Below are 19,884 nucleotides of genomic sequence, written 5' to 3' on the forward strand. Positions count from 1 at the left end.
GCAACTGAATGGAGCTGAGCATTTACTGGCCGGATGCCCTCCCTGACTCCACAGGAAGTTTGTAGCAAGTTTTTTTTTTCTTTGTGCCCTAGGAGATAAATATCTGCCACTACCTAGGATTGGGGTCTCAAACATCCTAGTAGGAGGCAAGCTTCTTCACCACTAGGCCACCATGCTGCTTCCCCCCCCCCTCAACCATCTCGTTTTCTGTTTGAATCCAAAGCACGGCAAATCCCTGCTCTTTACAACGCATGATCAAAACTCCTCACTGTGCAGTATTTCCTTCATAATGGTATTCACTTTTGTATTCCGTCCATATTCATTCAGCACTTATTTACTCTTACTTCAATCATGTTCACAGCCATTTTGTCTTCTTTCAACCAATATATCTTGCTCACAACAAATCACAAGCTACCCAGTACTCTTCTACCAGCGTCTGTCTGAACATTTCTCCATTGGTTTTCCATATATAGTAAGGTAAACCATTTCATTTACTTGCTCTTGTTTTTAACTTCTATCATAGGTTTGGTCAATTAAGACTTTCACTTGATGTGTCTGGCCAAAATGTGCAGCCAAAATTTTTCCAAACGTGCTATTCTCCAAGCATGCTGACAGTGAGAACAGTCAACCATTGGAACAACTTACCCCCAGAAATCATGGGTGCTGCATCGCTGGAAGTGTTTAAAAAGGGACTGGATAATCACCTGTCTGAGATGGTATAGGTCAGGGGTAGGCAACCTCGGCTCTTTTATGACTCATGGACTTCAACTCCCAGAATTCCTGAGTCAGCATAGCTGACTGAGGAATTCTGGGAGTTGAAGTCCATGAGTCTTAAAAGAGCCGAGGTTGCCTACCCCTGGTATAGGTCCTCCTGCTTGAACAGGAGGCTGGAGTAGAAGACCTCCAAGGTCCTATTCTATTCTATTCTATTCTATTCTATTCTATTCTATTCTATTCTATTCTATTCTATTCTATTCTATTCTATTCTATTCTATTCTATTCTATTCTATTCTCTACAATTTAGAGATTACCTTGACAGCCTGTACTGTTGGACATATCTTATTAACTAGGAGGCATGTGCAGTGTGCTGACCTACATTCCAGGCACATATACAAAATGTGTAGGATTATTTTAATTCTGAGTAAGAAAATGGAAAGTCAAGGAGAGGGGGGACAACAACAATCATATATCTGTTCGAAACTGCAATGTAGTTCCTTTCATTTGCATCTTGTAATTCTCGTTGAAATGTTCATTTTGTGCCACTGTGAACTGGTTTTTCCAGTCGCCAGCAACTCCTAAGTTGAGGGGAAAATGATAGTCAACATAACTGTGAGGTCCTTAGTACTTGCTGAGCTTGCTTGCTTGCTTGCAGGTATTTCATCAGTCAACTGGGTAACAGGTTAAACGTAGTGATGTTGCAATAGAAAACAGTATATGGTATGCAACTCACGGTTCAATTGTGGAACCTTTGATGGTCTTTGGCCTTGGTTGTTTGCTTGCAGACCTTTCATTACCCAATTAAATAACATATATTATCTTCCATTTCAACATCACCATATTTAAAACTGGATAAAATAAAGTTGGGTCCGTAACATACAGTATGTTCCCTGGAGAGAAAAATTATCGGAAAATGGGCAGAGGGGGAAATAAAAGGCTGATGTACAACATTACTGTGTATTTGGGAGAATGCAGAAGCTAGCACAAGGCAGGCACAATTACAGTTTCTCTCTCCATATGTTTTTCCCCCCATCTTGATTAGGATTGTTTCCTTCTTGGAGATCCCTGTAGAAGCAGTGAAATCCCAGGAAAAGGATAATAATAATAATAATAATAATAATAATAATAATAATAATAATAATAATAATAATAATAATAGAAGAAGAAGAACCATCTAGTTGCTAAAGACTTCAGCCACAACCTTCTCTGAGAATGGCCCATGTTAATCTTTCCCAAGCCATTGTACTGCATTGTTAATCATGGTCATTCTTGCTGGAAAGTCATGAAGCCCCCCCATATCTGCAGGCTGCCCAGGTTGGTGAAGATTGTTGTACCTGTAACATGTATAAAAAGGACCCTATTTGCCTGCAACAACATTACATTTCCATGCTGCAATTATTGACCTTTATTCCAGCTTCCCTCGGGTGCTGATATTAGAAGCAGAAACTTTGACCCTTGGAGAGCTGTATGCAATGAAATTTCATTTTGTTGTATGCCGATTGGTGTACATTCTAAGTGACAATAAAGTTGTTGTTGTTATTATTATTATTGTTATTATTATTGTTATTATCACTGTTGATCAGGGAATATGGAATTATTATTATTATTATTATTATTATTATTATTATTATTATTATTATTATTATTATTATTATTCTAATAATAATAACAACAAACAATAATAATATTGAGGGGAAAATATTATTGTTTGTTGTAGTAATAATAATAATAATAATAATAATAATAATAATAATAATAATAATAATAATAATAATAATAATTCCATATTCCCTGATCAGCACAGTGATTAGCCCTGATAGCTGGGAATTGTAAATCTAACACATACGGAGCTAGTCAGGCAGGAGAAGGCAGTACTATTATTTAATTTAATTTAATTTAATTTAATAATATTTATATACCGCCCTTCTCCCTGAGGACTCAGGGCGGTTCACAGGGCAGAATAAAATACTAAATACAAACGTTAAAACAAGATTAAATAATTGCCCATATTAAAACAGTTGGAATCAAGTTCTAAAACACCAAGTTAAAATTAAAACACAAGACTAAAAACCCCACCAATCCCCATCAGGCTAGGCCGGCTTGAACAAACAGAAACGTCTTGAGATCGCGACGAAAGGAGCGAAGATCGGGCGCCATCCGGAGCTCTACCGGTAGCTGATTCCACAGCTCCGGAGCGCCCACAGAGAAGGATCTCCCCCTGGGGACCACCAATCGACATTCTCTGATCGGTGGCACCCTGAGGAGGCCCTCTCTGTGGGAACGCACAGGGCGCAGGGAGCTTGATGCCGGCAGCAGATGTTCCCTAAGGTACTCCGGCCCCATGCCATGAAGGGCTTTAAACACTGTTACCAGTACCTTGAATCTCACCCGGAAGACAACTGGCAACCAATGCAGCTCACGGAGCAGCGGTGTAACGTGGGAGTATCGGGAGACTCCCAACACAACTCTCGCGGCTGCATTCTGTACCAGTTGGAGCTTCCGGGTGGTCCTCAAGGGCAGCCCCATGTAGAGAGCGTTGCAGTAGTCTAGACGAGAGGACACGAGCGCATGAGTGACCGTGCACAAATCATCCCGGCTAAGATAGGGCCGCAACTGGCGCACCAGGCGAACCTGGGCGAAGGCCCCCCTAGTCACAGCTCCTATATGGTCTTCCAGGGTGAGCCGTGAATCTAGGAGGACTCCCAAGTTGCGAGCCCTATCTACGGGGGGTAATAGTTCACCCCCCATAGCCAGAGGTGGAACATCCGAATAAACCCGGGATGAAGGTATGCAGAGCCACTCAGTCTTGTCGGGGTTGAGCATTTCCTCCTATGAGCATTAGAAACCTCATCCAACCCCAGTTTGGTTATTTTAAAGGCTTACCTTTCCTCATGAAAGGAGAGATGGTGTGATCCATAAATGAAATGGGAACGCCTGTATAATTAGCCATTGGGTTCTGGCTCATCTCTTTGAAGGAGGTGTGGTGTGCAATTTTCTTGACTAAGTTTTCATCAGCTGGCCTCTCTAGGAACTCCATTATCTTCCGAATCTCTTGTTCTGGATCCTGTGTACAAAGCAATAATCAAGTACTGAAAGCCAGGACTTTTACTACAGGTAAAAGTCTTACAACAGTTCACTTAGTAATCGTTCAAAATTACAACGGCCCTGAAAAAAGTGACATATAACCATTTTTCACACTTATAACAGTTGCACCATCCCCAGGGTCACGTGATTTACATTCGGATGCTTGACAAATGACTTATACTTATGACAGTTGCAGTGTCCCAGGCCCATGCGATCACCTTTTGCAACCTTCTGAGAAGCAAAGTCAATGGGAAAACGAGATTTACTTAACAACCATGTTACTAATTTAACAACTGCAGCGATTCACTTAAGAACTGTGGCAAGAAAAATCATAAAACGGGGTAAAACTCACTTAACAAACGTCTCACTTAGCAACATAACATTTGGGCTCAATTGTGGTTGTAACTTGAGGACTAACTGTATTAGGAAGAATGGTGGAGTACAGGTAGTCCTCGACTTACGACCGCAATTAAGCCCAAAATATCTGTTGCTAAGCGAGACAACCGTTAAATGAATTTTGTCCCTCTCTACAACCTTTCTTGCCACAGTTGTTGAGTGAATCACTGCAGTTAGGTTAGTAACATAGTTTTAAATGAATCTGGCTTCTCCATTGACTTTGCTTGTCCGAAGGTTGCAAAAAGGGAATCACATGATCCCAGCACATGGCAACTGTCATAAATACATGCCAGTTGTCAAGCATTCAAATTTTGATCATGTGACCATGGGGATGCTGCAACAATCGTAAGTGTGAAAAGTGGTCATAAGTCCCTTTTTTCAGTATTGTTATATCTTTGAACAGTCACTAAATGAAGTGTTACAAGTCGAGGATTACCTGTACAGCGAGATTGTAAATGAATTAAAATATGCTATCCTTTGCACAGAAGGCATGTAGTCAAAACCTCACATTATCTCTCATCCAGAAGGGAGTAATCGTAGAGGATATCTTTTTCCTTTCTCATTGTCCCGAAGGCATCTTCTGCCATTTAGCCATAAAGTTGGTTTGGAGATGTAATCAACTTAAGCCTTTCACAATCTTCCGCCTACAAGGCTCTTTTTCCAACTTGCCTGAGCATAACTGGAATTGTTCTCCACATAATTAGAAGGAATTTAGCTCGAGGACAGCTGCCATGGCTGCTATGGCATGTTTTGCAGCATTTTGTGATCGGTCCTCATGTGTATCTTTGATTAATGGAGGTTGAAAATGTATGCAAGACTTAGACTAGGTCTAGACTTCATATCTAATTCTTAAGGTGGGGAGAAGAAGTGGACAGTGGAGTAGCAGAGAATAACAATGTTAATAGAAGGAGCAGAAAGAGTCTTGCCTCTTTCATATCTTCATAAAAGAGGTACAGAATCCTGTATTTTTCCCTGATGTCCCACCAACCTTTGACATGATCGTACCAGGATCCAAAAGACACTGAAAAGAGAAATAATGCTTGTGAATGATGGGAATTTTAGTGCAAGAACATGGAGAAAACTACAGTTTTCTTACTACTTACTTTGGTTCGGTCATCCACTAAAAAGGAATGGGTAAGGAGAAGAAGGCCCAGATCAGACCTTCCCATTCACAGAACTTCAAGCTGTGAAACCCATCAGTAGTAGAAGACCTCAAGCAGCTTCCCCCACAATGGTGCCCTAAGAAGCGTTAAGCCATCCCCATAATTTGCTCTGCTAGCTGCAGGTAATAGGATCGCTATTATATTGTACCTTGAACTGAGGAGGGCTAATATCCAGGCTCAATGCCTTTGAAGGGTTTACTACCCACTTACCATTCCCATCCATAAATTTCTCCAGAAATTCCTCCCATGTTCCAGGCTCCGGGTGCAGTTTTGCCATTTTGTAGAAGTAATAAAACGAGACAGCCACATCTTTTGCATTTCTGGCTACATAGATAATCTGTTGAGAGAGAAGGAGTGTGGATACAGTGAAAGGGGAAATGGACGAGCAACACCAAAATTTATGTGTATGTATTTATTTTATTAAGAGCATCTGATAAATAAGTGTATGTTAATGCTTGATAAAATATTACTGTATATTTGTTGATATGTTTGGGGGAGAGTTGGGAAAATAAAAAATGTGTGTGTGTGTGTGTGTGTGTGTGTGTGTGTGTGTGTGTGTATTCCTTGATGAGATTAAAAATGCGAATCCCAGGCATATTAAAATTAACAAACTAAGCGAACACTGGGATGAAATAAGAAAAACTAAAACAGTTTTTATTGCTAAAAGATCAAGCTTTCGTTGAATGGAAACACTGGGGTGGGGAGATCACGTTTATGCTGTTGGTGTTTGCACTCTGCTCATGGAGTGCGTCACCGGTCTGTTTGTTGAGGTCGGCCGTATTTCTTTTGAGTTGTCACGCATCCGTTTTGGGGGGATGTAGTTGTCTCTGAGTGTCTGTTGTCAAAAGTGGATTGCTGATAGTTCCATGTGTTGTAGCCATAGCTCTAGTCATTGCCCGTGTTCTCATACCAGAAGTTCTAAATAGTTGTTGCTCTTCTTCCCTGTGTTCTACAATGCAGGGTGGTTCTGTGTTTGTGCAATGTTCATTTTGATACACTGAGGCGCTCTGTGAATGCTTGCGCTGTTCGTCTTCATATCGCGCACGTCGTTCCTCTTCCCAATTCCTTAGTGCCTGGTATGCAGGGGGGAGGTCTATGTGCCGGTTGAGAGGAGTGGTTTGAAAACCAAGCTTCCTTAAACAAGCAGCCGCATTTAGAGTTGTCACTGGCAATTGCCTCGGTCCCTGTTAGATTAAAGACGTGGTTGTGTGTAGCCATGTGTGCCCACACCTGTGAATGTTGTTCTTGTCTTCTAATAGCGTGTTTGTGTTCATGCTATTAGAATTTTTCTTGACTAAGGATTTTTCTTCATTGGGGAGTGGTTCTTTAGGGCGCATGACACAAGCTCGTAAAGTCCGATCAGGTCTGTGGGCAACACCGACCTTGTGAGGGGCTAGTATGAGCGCTGTGGCCTCGGATACACTGTGGATATAAGGCAGTGTTATCCATGATGTTAATGTGTTTTCACATTGATGGCGGGTAGGTTCACCTGGCCTGCTGTGTTGTCTAATGAAGTTAGGTGGGTACCCGTTGTTTCTGCAGACACGATTAAAGGCGGGGTCTTTCTTCCCTTTTTGCCTTATTCGTGCTGCAATGCATGTCTATACGTCTAAAGAGGGTCCTAATACAGCTGGCCTTATGGGTTGTGGGGTGATTACTTTCGTAATGAAGTATCCTGTCCGTATGGGTGGATTTACGGTAGACCAATGTGTGTAACGAGCCGTCAGGTTGACGTCTAACCAACATATCTAAAAAGGCCAAAGCCCCATTGGTTTCTTCTTCTGCAGTGAAGCGGATATGACGATAGATGGAATTGAGCTTCCTCATCAACCTGTCCTTGTCCTGCCTTTTGACGATCACAAAGGTGTCGTCCACGTATCTCACCCAAAACTTGGGGCAATACATGGACATCACCCGGGTCTCTAACTGTTGCAGGACTGCCTCTGCAATGAGACCAGAGATGGGGGACCCCATAGGGGTACCCTTCACCTGTTCATAAATGGTGCCTTGAAACGTAAAAAACGTTTTCAGGCATAGGGACATGAGCTGAAGCAGATCTTCGTTGCTAAGTGAAACTTGATGTTGCCCCGCTCCCTGCTGTTGCAAGCGGTCCCCAATTGCAGCAAGTGCTAAGTCTTGTGGAATTGAGGTGAATAGGGAGGTGACATTGTAGGAAACCATGATCTCTTCCTCCTCTATGCTGACAGATCTAATTTTCTCTAAAAAATTCACTAGAGGAGTTCACAGTGGTATCATTGTTCATTACTAGATTTCTTAACCTGCCATATAGCCATTTGGCCAGCCCCGAGGTTGGAGTTCCACTAAATGACACAATGGGTCTTAGGGGAGCTCATTCCTTATGGATCTTGGGGGGTCCATAAAATCTGGCAGTAGGTACGTCTTTGGGGTGCATAGTTCTTAAAGCCTCCTCCCCTGTTTTCCCTTGTCGTTTTAAACTATCCAGTACCTTGGATATTTGGTTCCTGAGGGTTGTCATAGGGTCTTTTTTGACAGTCCGGTAGGCGCTGGTGTCATTGAGCAGTGTGAGGGCTTTGTGGATATAATCAGGTCGGTCCATTACGACCGTTGCTCTGCCTTTGTCAGCTGGGAGGATGACGATGGATGTGTCATCCTGTAATTGCTTTAGGGCCTCTTTTTCAGTAACTGATAATGTTTGGCAGCGTCTGTGAGTCATAAGTAGGCTTGTGATGCGGTGCCTGATAGAGCCCTTGGTCTCTTCATTAATATTCACTTGTTGGATAGCTGATTCAAAGGCTGCCCCAAAGCCCACAGGGCATGCATTCGTTAGGTTGTAACCTGCATCATGTTGTAACAATTTGAGTTGTTTGTAAGAAAGCGTCTTAGATGATAAATTGTGCACCAAACCATTGTTAGAACCAGGGTTGCTTATTGTGCGCAGGCACTGCATTTTGCGATGCAGGACCTCAGTCCTGAGTTGCTTGGTCTTTTCTGTAGCTTCGCTAATATGGCAAACGAGAAGCTGGTAATGCTGGTGTGCAAGGATTTGTTGGTAACATTCCTGGTATTCACGGGCTGCCATCGTCATAGTATGGATGTTTCTATGATGGTCGTTAATCAATGCACGTGTAGTACAGCGTTGGAATCAACGAAAGGCAAGTCAGCACTCCATGGAATCCACAAGCGGTTTCTTCCAGAGCGACCTCGGAGGTAGATCGTTACATAGGCAGTTGTGTAGAAAGGCTAGTTTGCAATAAACGCAAGTAACCTTTCGTGCAAGTCTCTCCCATCTCCTGGCTGTGAGCAATACAGCTCTCAGGTAGTATTCCTTGATAAAATTAAAGTTGCCAAGGTTGAGAAACTCTGGACTATAGGGCACCAACATGCAGAAGCCTACTGTAGCCTGGGAGGCCTCCATGGGTTACAGTGCCCAGCACTGCACAGTAACCTGTTGCAGCTTGGGATGCCAGGGCCTGGTCCCCACCCCACCAATTACAGGAGGCCTCAACTCTTATAGGGCCACCAGTGCAGGCAAATTGCTCCACTTATCTCTGCAATTTTTCTGTAACTGTTGACAGGCATGCCCAGCATCTACAAGAGACAGCCTTCCCACCGAGGAAGCATATGCAAGCATGTGCTATTCTCTCAATATTTTGGAAGGATTCCGAATGATTGCAAAAATGGTGCCTGCCCTCACAGTGTTTTTGGAAGCCTTCTTCTGAGAAGAAGAAACCCAGTAGGAAGACTTCTGCTTTGTAAGGCTTCCAAACCATTGTGAAAATGGCACATACTTGCAAAATGTCACAAGTGACATGGATAGGAAGGCTGTGCCTTGTGGGCATGCCTCTCAATAGCTGCAGAGACATTATAAAGGTAAGTGAGCAAATTTGAATATGCTGGTGGGCACTGTAACTCAGAAGGCTTCCCAAGCCTGATGGGGGCAAGGAGCAGACTAAGGTTTCTAGGACCGTGTCAGTTCTGAATGCACAGTGGAATAGGTGGGGGGCTGAGATGTGCAGAGAGATAGGATACAAAAACAGTAACTGTGAGAGGGATCTTGGACTTCCAGTGGACAATCATTTAAAAATGAGCCAGCAGTGTGCAGCAGCAGGCAAAAAAGCTAACACAATCCTTGGTTGTATAAACAAAAGCACAGAATCAAAAGCACGTGAAGTATTAGTACCGCCTTATAAAGCCTTAGTAAGTCCACACCTGGAATACTGCATCCAGTTTTGGCCATCATGTTATAAAAAAGATGTTGAGACTTTGGGAAAAGTGCAAAGAACAGCAACTAAGATGATTAAGGGCCTGGAGACAAAAATATACAAAGAATGTTGCATGAATTGAGTCTGGCTAGTAAAGAGAAAAGAAAAACTGGGTGACATGATAGCAGTATTCCAGTATTTAAGGGGCTGCCACAAAGAAGAGGGGGTCAACTATGAGAGGGATCTTGGACTTCTAGGGGACAGTCATTTAAAAATGAGCCAGCAGTGTGCAGCAGCAGGCAAAAAAGCTAACACAATCCTTGGTTGTATAAACAGAAGCACAGAATCAAAACCATGTGAAGTATTAGTACTGGTGGCTCAGTGGGTTAGGATGCTGAGCTTGTTGATCAGAAGGTCGGCAGTTTGGCGGGTCGAATACCGAGTGCCGCGTAGCAGAGTGAGCGCCTGTTACTCGTCCCAGCTTCTGCCAACCTAGCAGTTCGAAAGCACATAAAAATGCAAGTAGAAAAATAGGAACCACTACGGTGGGAAGGTAACAGTGTTCCGTGCGCCTTTGGCGTCTAGTCATGCCGGCCACATGACCACGGAGACGTCCTCGGACAAGCGCTGGCTCTTCGGCTTTGAAACGGAGATGAGCACCGGCCCCTAGAGTCGGAAACGACTAGCACGCATGTGCGGGGGAACCTTTACCTTTACCTTTTATAAAGCCTTAGTAAGTCCATACCTGGAATACTGCATCCAGTTTTGGCCATCATATTATAAAAAAGATGTTGAGATTTTGGAAAAAGTGCAAAGAAGAGCAACTAAGATGATTAAGGGCCTGGAGACAAAAATATACGAAGAACGTTGCATGAATTGAGTCTGGGTAGTCTAGAGAAAAGAAGGACATGATAGCAGTATTCCAGTATCTGAGGGGCTGCCACAAAGAGGTGGGGGGGGGGGTCAACTTATTTTCCATTGCACCAGAAGGCAAAACAAGAAACAATGAATGGAAACTAATCAAGGAGAGAAGCAACTTGGAATTAAAGAGAAACTTCCTAACAGAAAGAACAATTAACCAGTGGAACAGCTTGCCTTCAGAAGTTGTGGGTGCTTCATCACTGGAGGTTTTCAAGAAGAGACTGGACAGCCATCTGTCTGAAATGGTATAGGGTCTCCTGCTTGAGCAGGGAATTGGACTAGAACAGGGGTAGGCAACCTGGGCTCTTTTATGAATTGTGGACTTGCAACAGCCAGAATTCCTCAACCAGCCATGTTGACTCAGAAATTCTTGAAGTCCACAAGTCATAAAAGAGCCAAGGTTGCCTGCCCTTGGACTAGAAGACCTCCAAGATCCCTTCCAGTTGTATTCTGATTGATAAGCAAGTTGGGGCATTTGCAGTGTTTCTGCATTTGAAAGATAAGTGGACCACAAGGCCCAAATTTCCATCACATGATCATGGGGTTGCAGCAACAGTGATAACTTCAGGCAAAGCAAGTCTCTCTGTTCAGCACCATCTTAATTTTGAAAAGTCATTAAAGGTATGGCTGTAAGACCAGGACTACCTGTCTGTTCTTGCATTCAGCTTATTGGTTCTTCGTGTATTAACAGTCACATCTTTTTTCCTCACCTTGCAATTCTTTTCCCAGAAAGATTTGGGGAGCAGATGGACAGGAAGGTGGGTTTTAATTAGACATGGGCGTGGTGCTTCCTTGAGCAATTCAAGGCCTGGAAAGGAAAAAAGAATAACTGAAGTGACATTTCCATCCTGCCTCTATCATTAGCCTATCCCAGGGATAGGCAACCTCGGCTCTTTTATGACTCATGGACTTCAACTCCCAGAATTCCTGAGTCAGCTATGCTGAAGTTGAAGTCCATGAGTCATAAAAGAGCCGAGGTTGCCTACCCCTGGCCTATCCAAACCAGATGCATTCTGGATGAATTAGCCTGCAGATCCCCTAATATAGATATTTATTTATTTGTATCCCACCTTTATTATTTTTATAGTTAACTCAAGGCGGTGAACATATCCAACACACCTTTCTCCTATTTTCCCCACAACAACAACCTTGAGAGGTGAGTTGGGCTGAGAGAGAGTGACTGGCCCAAAGTCACTAGGCTGGCTTTCATGGCTAAGGCAAGACTTGAACTCATCTGTGCCCTTTCCCCACCTCTCTCTCTGGCCTCTGCACCCAATCAGATGCTGGCAAGGCTAGATAGGTGAGCAGCATTTGACTGTTTTGAAACCGAGGCTGAAATTTGAAATCTCTTATTGTCTGGCTGGCAAGGGAAGGATGAGGGCATGACTCAAATGCCTGCTGGCAAAGTAGGCCTATCTGGGGGAGGGGGGTGCTGGCAGTTGATGGGTGAACCCTCTTCCTCCATGGAGGGAGGGGTGGCTCTTGGGAACATGCTGCAACAGGGAGCAGAAATGCAATTTACCTTACAATCTGCAGCTCCTTTTTCTCCCCCTACCCCAGTAAAACGGCAGCCAGTCTATGTAGAGGAGGAGGAGAAGGAGGAGAAGGAGGAGACAGCTTCATCGGAGCTCTTCTATGGTTATAAGAGAAGAGGAAGTCTGTATTATATGTGGAAAGAAAGATGACCCCAGGTATCATGAGTTCATCAGCTAGCATTAGGAAAAGCTTCCAAAGTTGTCTGCAGGCAAATTGCCCAGATTATATGGTTTGCATCCTCCCTCATCTCCACAGTTGGCATTTCTATTCCAATGTCATGTGTGAAAGACTAGGACCACACATGAAGTTCCAATTAAACTGATTTATTACTCATGCATCGATGCACAGGAAACTAATAGCACTATATTGGCTCAGCCAATCTCAATGTATACATGACTGTACTTTGACAATAAAGGTTCATTCACTAGATAAAAGTCAACAGAATTCAAGAAGGTTTGGACTTAGTTCATTTGTGGCTATGTAGAGATGCTAGGCTGATTCCTCTTTTGACTCCGCCCCCAGGTTATGCTACTCATTCTCCTACCTACATCCACGTCATAAAGGGTAGATTTCCACTTCTATCCCCCCTAGCAAATAGCTTTCTAGAGAGGAGGATTCCTATGATTTTACCTGTAGGGAGACAAGGCAAAGCAAATTCCAAGAAAGGGACTCGGACGTAGATGGGTTCAAGTGTACATTTTTCAACACTGCCTTCTTTATAGATCATGTCCATAATCTCACTGATCCAGGTAGTTCCTGAAACAGCATAAGAAGTTTGGATGAAATGTATTGCCTAAACAAAACAGGATTTTTCATATAGCTACCCTAAGAGGTAGAGGGAGGTTTTCCATTCAAGAACACTTCATTCTTGAATTGCCGGAAGTTGTCAGAAAACTAAACTGGAATGAAATTTTCTGCTCCAGGTGCCAATCAGGAATGGGGGGATATCCCATCCACATAAAATGGCCAATAAATACCTTCTGATCCACCTTTGGTGATCACCAAAATTGCTTCCAGTGTTAGGAGTGGTGAAGCAAAATAGATTTTTTGCTTCTGCAGGCAAATGTGGTTCTCTTGCTATATAATTTACAATGGAGACAAAGGAGTTGACGCAAAGGAAGTGGTGGGATTCAGCTGGTTCACACCACTTCAGCAGAACCGGTAGCTAATTTTTTGTTGCCCAGGCCCAGAATGGACTCCGGAAGTGGCGTCCACACAGAGAACCATTTGTTCACATATTTGAATCCCACCACTCAGCGAAGGCAATAGAAGACAGAGTTGCCAGTGGGATTTCCTAAACACAATCTGTTTTGCTCAAATAAAGTCAGATTCTACCCCAAAACACCAGATAATAAACAAAACAAAAAAACTACCACAAAAGTTTTAAACTAAATTATTTTACCTGTTTAATCAGAGTTTCACATTCAGATGAACCCAGATTCTACACAAAAATCTCAAATAACAATGCCCACAATAAATCAGGTTCAAACTAAATTATTTTTACCTACATAATGCATACAATATAAAATAATGTGTAGCAAAGCTTAGATTTTACAATAAAAAATGTAGAAACCCAGTTAGTGATCCAAAAAACCAGATGTGGGCTTAAAACCCAGCATTGGCAACCCTGATGGAGAAGGATAAAGATCAGTAACTTCAGAATAGAATAGAGCTGGAAGGGACCTTGGAGGTCTTCTAGTCCAGCCCCCTGCTCAAGCAGGAGGACCTATACCATCTCATACAAGTGACTGTCTAGCCTCTTCTTAAAAATCTTCAGTGATGGAGCGCTCACAATTTCTCGAAGCAAGCTGTTCCACTGGTTAATTGTCCTCACTGTCAGGAAGTTTCTCCTTAATTCCAGGTTGCTTCTCTCTTTGATCAGTTTCCAACCATTGTTTCTTGTCCTGCCCTCTGGTGCTTTGGTGAATAATGTGACCCCCTCTTCTTGGTGGCAGCCCCTCAAATACTGGAATACTGCCATCACGTCTCCCCTATTTCTTCTTTTCTTTAGACTAGCCAAATTCAAGTCCTGCAGCCGTGATCAGGGGGGCCTTTGCACAGGTTCGCCTAGTGCGCCAGTTGCGCCCCTTTTTGGACTGAGATGCCCTATGCACGGTTACCCACGCCCTTGTCACTTCTCGCCTGGATTACTGCAATGCTCTCTACATGGGGCTGCCCTTGAAGTGCACCCGGAAGCTTCAACTGGTGCAAAATGGGGCCGCACGGGTGCTTATGGGAATATCTTGATACTCCCATGTTATACTACTTCTGCGCAAGCTGCATTGGCTTCCAGTTACCCTCCGGGTGCGATTTAAGGTGCTGGTAATAACCTTTAAAGCTCTACATGGCTTAGGCCCAGGGTACTTGCGAGACCACCTGCTGCCATTGTCAACCTCCCATCGCCCGGTTCACTCCCACAGAGTCGGCCTCCTCAGGGTGCCGTTGGCCAGGCTATGCCGGCCAGCGACCCCCAGGGGGAGAGCCTTCTCTGTTGGCGCACCAACCCTCTGGAATGAATTGCCCCCGGAGCTGCAGACGACCCCTGACCTTCAGTCCTTCCGCTGTGACCTGAAGACCTGGTTATTTCAACAAGCGGGTCTGGACTGATTATGGTTTAAATTAGGCTTTTATTGGGTTAAATTGTCATGTATTTATCATATTTATTGTTTAATTCTTTTTTAATTTTTGTACTTTATGTTTCTTAATTTTTTATTGTTGTGAGCCACCCTGAGTCCTTAGGGAGAAGGGCGGCATATAAATTTAATCAATCAATCAATCAATCAATCAATCAATCAATTCTTCATATGTTTTAGTCTCCAAGCCTTTAATCATCTTAGTTGCTCTTCTCTGAATTTTTTTCCAAACTCTCAACATCTTTTTTATGATATGGTGACCAAAATTGGCTGTAGTATTCCAGGTGTGGTCTTACTAGGGTTTTATAAAGTAATACTAATACTTCATGTGATTTTGATTCTATGCCACTGTTTATACAACCCAGGATTTATTAGGTTTTTTTTGGCAGCTGCTGCACACTGCTGGCTCATAGTCAAGTGATCGTCCACTAGGACTCCAAGGTCCCTCTCACAATTACTGTTTTTGAGCCAGGTCTCACCAAATCTATACTTCTACCTTTGATTTTTCCTGCCTAAATGTAAAACTTCACTTTTCTCCACATTGAAACTCATTTTGTTGGATAGGGCCCATTGTTCAAGTTTGTTAAAATATTTTTGGATCCTGAGCTTGTCTTCTGGGTGTTGGCTATTCCTGCCAGTTTAGTGTCATCTGCAAATTTGATGAGTTCCCCTTCTATTCCCTCATGTAAGTCATTTATGAAAATATTGAAGAGTACTGGGCCTAAGACGGAACCTTGTGGTACCCCACTGCTTACTTCTCTCCATGTGGATAACTAAGGCAGAATATCAGCAAATAGCCCGAACCTGCAAAGATGAAGTGAGGAAAGCTAAGGCTCAAAATGAACTAAGGCTTGCGACCAAAGTCATAAATTACAAAAAAAGCTTTTTTCAACATGTAAAAAAAAAGAAAAAAGTTAAGGAAATGATTGGTCCATTAGTGGGGGACCAGCATGCCTTCATATCTAGCACACTCCAACTTTCCCACTACCATCTCATTGGTGGAGTAAAGAGATTGGTAGGTTCATTTCCAATGAGGTCTTCTAAGGCTAAATGTTTCCATACCACTCCTCCCAGACTCTGTCTTTGAGATAGCAACCAGAAGATTTCTACCGTTGGCATGGCTAATTGCTGGAAAAGAATGCTAAAAAACCCGCACTATTTCTTTTCAAAGCAGTACTTAAGACTACATTGATCCTCCCCCTAAACCTACTCACAATTCACAATATTCATAGTGACATAAATATTAATATTCCTGTGTTTTGCGTTATTCAATACAGTTTTAGAATACTATATTTCTTTTCAGGCATATATAATCAGTCTCTCAAAGAAAAAATTGCTTTCCAGATGCCTGGAATGTATTGTCTTGTGTGTTGATAGAACAAAGGGAAAGTAGAGTTAGAAACTGTCCATACATGAATGCCCAGAACTTTTATTTTCTGTTTAAGAAAATGCAGCCAAAGGCATCACTCACCAGACTTGGGATACGTAGAGATCAGTAGATCATCTGGATGTGCTTGGAATCTTTCCACTTCATCATAAATTTCTGCAAAATACTTTATCAAAGGGGTACCCTTAACAGAGACCAATGGAGGGCGCGCCTCTTCTTGTTCTGGTTTCATTTTGGCTGTGAAAGGATTAAAGGGGAGGATGGCATTCTGAGGAAATACAACTCTTTTCGCCCAGTCAAGAGATTTGCAACCCAACCCAGCAGCTATCCTGGATTCAGAATCTAATGTGAGTGGCAGCTGATAGTAGCACCCCCAAATGTTTGAGAACATCTCATATATGTAGATAATCAAGTCACCCTGGACACAGGGTTGAATTATCCCCTGAAGGAAGTGGATAGTCAGGAAGACATAGGAAGGAACATAGACATAGACGGAACAGAAAAATATATCACGTCTCTAATCCTGTTGTCCAAATTTGTTACATTTTCAAATGCTCTACTAAGAAGCTGCTAGCCTGGCTTCTATTTACTCTTGTTGGAATCAGCAGGTATGAGAAAAAAATTGCTTAAGGGATAATCAACGCAACTTTACTTTTTAAATGCTTGTCCCTCCTTCAAAGAAAACAACACTAATCACCCAATATGTACTTCAAATATTTGGTGGGGGGTTGTATCTTTAAGACTTCCCCTTCCCAAAGAACTCACAAGTCCTGGTTCAAAATCTCTACCCTTCCTTCCTTTTGCAGAATGCAACAAAGCAAGCTGTATCTCAGCAGTCCTGAAGTATTTATTTTGGTTTGAAGATACCTGGCTGGCCTGCTGGCTGTTTGTGGCTCAGGAACTGGAGCAAAATTAAGTCCGGTACATTAGCAGCAACAAACCTTTGCTGGAAATGGGAGGAGCCTCAAGTATTTAAGAGGAATGGAATTTAGCCCTTCTGAACAAACAATTTAGTTTAACCTATTACTATCTTGCATTTCAACAAAAGAGCTTTTCTTCCCAAATCTCATCTCTGTAAACAAGTTATAAAGCTTCATCATTCAGTCCCAATCAGCAAAAGACCATTAAAAGTTACCAACTGTTAAGTCGTGTGCTCTGGTGAGCAGGAATGAAGACACAGAGTTGAACAGAGAGTAACTCATTCTTTATTCTTGTTATTACTGAGCTTGGCGTGGGCTGCACCCAGACACAATATATATAGTCAACCCATACAGGAGCAACCAGTAGGATTAAGCCCTTGCTTGCCACCTAGGGCTGACCAATTGCAGGACCGGAGACGGCCTGTCTAGATTTCTGGGGAGCTGTTAGTCCACGTGGTGTGGTACCACAAGCTCAATACATAACACTCCTCCCTCCTAAGATCAGACTATAATTTCCCCAACCAGCTTGACAACAGTCAAGACTATGAATCACTCTAACAACCAAAATAACATAACAAAAATATAAATAATAAGTAATAATGCTTATACATTCAATGAGTCCATTACGCGACCTTTACAGACATACCATTGTAATAGGACTACAAAAAGATTAAACGTCTCAGTGAAAATGCTTGCACCCAGACAGTTCAAATTGCCCCCCTATTTCTGTAGGTAATGGTACACTTGTCACAACATTGTACAACACTTATTTTACTAGGGTTCCCCCCACTTTGTGGTCTACCAGCTTACCCAGCGGGCTGGGTAGACCCATGTCCCCTTGTGCTCCATTGTCCAGGGGAAGTGACACGCTCTGGCTGGCCTCAGCAGGTTGGTCCACCCCAGAGTCAGTCTGTTCTGCAGAGTAGGCACAGCGATTGCTGAGATTCGGCTGGCTCGCCTGGTCAGGGGTTCCATGTTGCACTTCCGAGCTTCCTGGTTTTTCCTCGGAATCAACTTCTGCTGAGGAGGGAAAGCCCTGGTGGTCCTGGTGTGGGCTGGTTTGGGTACCAGTGTGAGGACCTCGGGAGGGACTTATGCCACGGTCCTTACTTAGTGACCGTTCAGGAAACCTCTTCCTGAGTTGGTCAATGTGTCTTCTGACCAGTCGACCTCCCTCCAACCCCACTACATAAGATAGGGGTCTAGATGCCTTGGTTACTTGACCAGGAACCCACAAATTCCCTGGCCCATAGTTTCTGGCCCAAACCCAATCACCCATTTACCACCCCCTCGGGGGTTTTGGTCTGGAGGCTTCTGCTCCCACTCTGTCCGGATGCAACCTGTCCAGTTTAGTAATTAAACATCTCCCCCAACGTAGCTCAGCAGGACTTTTACCTGTAGCTGTTCAGGGAGTAGAATGCTGGCAGAGCAGAAAATCTGCCAATCTGTGATGCCAGTCACCTGTAATGATATGCCTGAGTGCGTCCTTTGTAGTCCTCACCATGCGTTTGGCTTGTCCGTTCGAAGAGGGATGAAATGGTGCAGATGTAGCATGTCTGATGAGGTTAGCCCTACGAAAAGCCTGAAACTCAGCAGCAGTGAATTGAGCCCTACTCTTTATAATGTATGATCTAAATACCTTACTGTACAGTATGTCTTCTACACTGTATTAGTATTCACTTTTGTATTCAATACATATTCATTCAGTACCCATTCACTCTTGATTTTATCAGGCTGGAACTATCACTCCTTATCCTACCATGCACATTCAGAAATATCCTACTCCCACTTCACTGCCAGTTCCCATTTTCATATAACAAAGAGGGCAGAAGCCCACTCTAATTCATAGCCATTCTGGCTTTCTTTAAAATATATATAGAATAGAATAGAATAGAATAGAATAGAATAGAATAGAATAGAATAGAATAGAATAGAATAGAATAGAATAGAATAGAATAGAATAGAATAGAATAGAATAGAATAGAATAGAATAGAATAGAATAGAATCCGGAAGGGACCTTGGAGGTCTTCTAGTCCAGCCCCCTGCTCAAGCAGGAGACCCTATACCATTTCAAACAAGTGACTGTCCAATCTCTTCTTAAAACCCAGTGATGAAGCACCCATAATTTCTGAAAGCAAGCTGTTCTACTGATGAATTGTTCTAACTGTCAGGAAGTTTCTCCTTAATTCCAGGTTGCTTCTCTCCTTGATTAGTTCCCATCCATTGTTTCTTATCTTGCCTTCTGCTACTTTGGAAAATCAGTTGACCCCCTCTTCTTTGTGGCAGCCCCTCAAATACTGGAATACTGCTATCATGTCACCCTAGTCCAGGGGTAGGCAACCTCGGCTGTTTTATGACTCGTGGACTTCAACTCCCAGAATTCCTGAGCCAGCTGGCTCAGGAATTCTGGGAGTTGAAGTCCACGAGTCATAAAAGAGCCAAGGTTGCCTACCCCTGCCTTAGTCCTTCTTTTCTCTAGACTAGCCAAACCCAAATCCTGCAACCATTCATCATGTTTTAGCCTCCAGGCCTTTAATCATCTTAGTTGCTCTTCTCTGCACTTTTTCCAAAGTCTCAACATCTTTTTTGTAGTGTACTGGCCAAAACTGGATGCAATATTCCAGGTGTGGTCTTATTAAGGTTTTATAAAGTACTGATTCTTCACGTGATTTTGATTCTATGCCTCTGTTTATACAACCAAGGATTGTATTACTGTAGCTTTTTTGGTGGCTGCCACACACTGTTGGCTTCCCACTGTTTTTCTACCAGCATCTGTCTTAAAATTTCCCCATTGTTTTTCCATCTTTAGTAAGCACTCTGTGAAAGTACAGAAATTCACCTGTAGTTTTTTTTTAAAAAAAAAATCTCTGCTATCCATTATGGGTTTGGTCAGTTAAGATTTTCACTTAATATGTTTTACTAAGAGAGAAAGCCGATATTAG

General features: G+C 42.9%; 1 protein-coding gene across 1 annotated transcript in view; it reads right to left on the minus strand.

Annotated features, from left to right (window-relative positions):
* Positions 1-1,123: 1,123 nt before the first annotated feature.
* The window catches only part of LOC308678693 (uncharacterized protein), a 31,332-nt gene continuing 12,571 nt past the window's right edge, over positions 1,124-19,884 (minus strand). Inside the window, exons 9-16 of the mRNA XM_081345930.1 lie at positions 16,889-16,967; positions 16,106-16,258; positions 12,632-12,757; positions 11,176-11,273; positions 5,571-5,697; positions 5,124-5,218; positions 3,601-3,781; positions 1,124-1,295 (exon numbers count right to left, since the gene is read on the minus strand). Coding sequence (XP_081202056.1) covers positions 1,183-1,295; positions 3,601-3,781; positions 5,124-5,218; positions 5,571-5,697; positions 11,176-11,273; positions 12,632-12,757; positions 16,106-16,258; positions 16,889-16,967 — 972 coding nt within the window. The 3' untranslated portion in view covers positions 1,124-1,182. The remainder of the gene's footprint in view (positions 1,296-3,600; positions 3,782-5,123; positions 5,219-5,570; positions 5,698-11,175; positions 11,274-12,631; positions 12,758-16,105; positions 16,259-16,888; positions 16,968-19,884) is intronic.

Source organism: Vipera berus (genome assembly GCF_964194415.1).
Source record: "Vipera berus genome assembly, chromosome: Z".
Taxonomy (NCBI): domain Eukaryota; kingdom Metazoa; phylum Chordata; class Lepidosauria; order Squamata; family Viperidae; genus Vipera; species Vipera berus.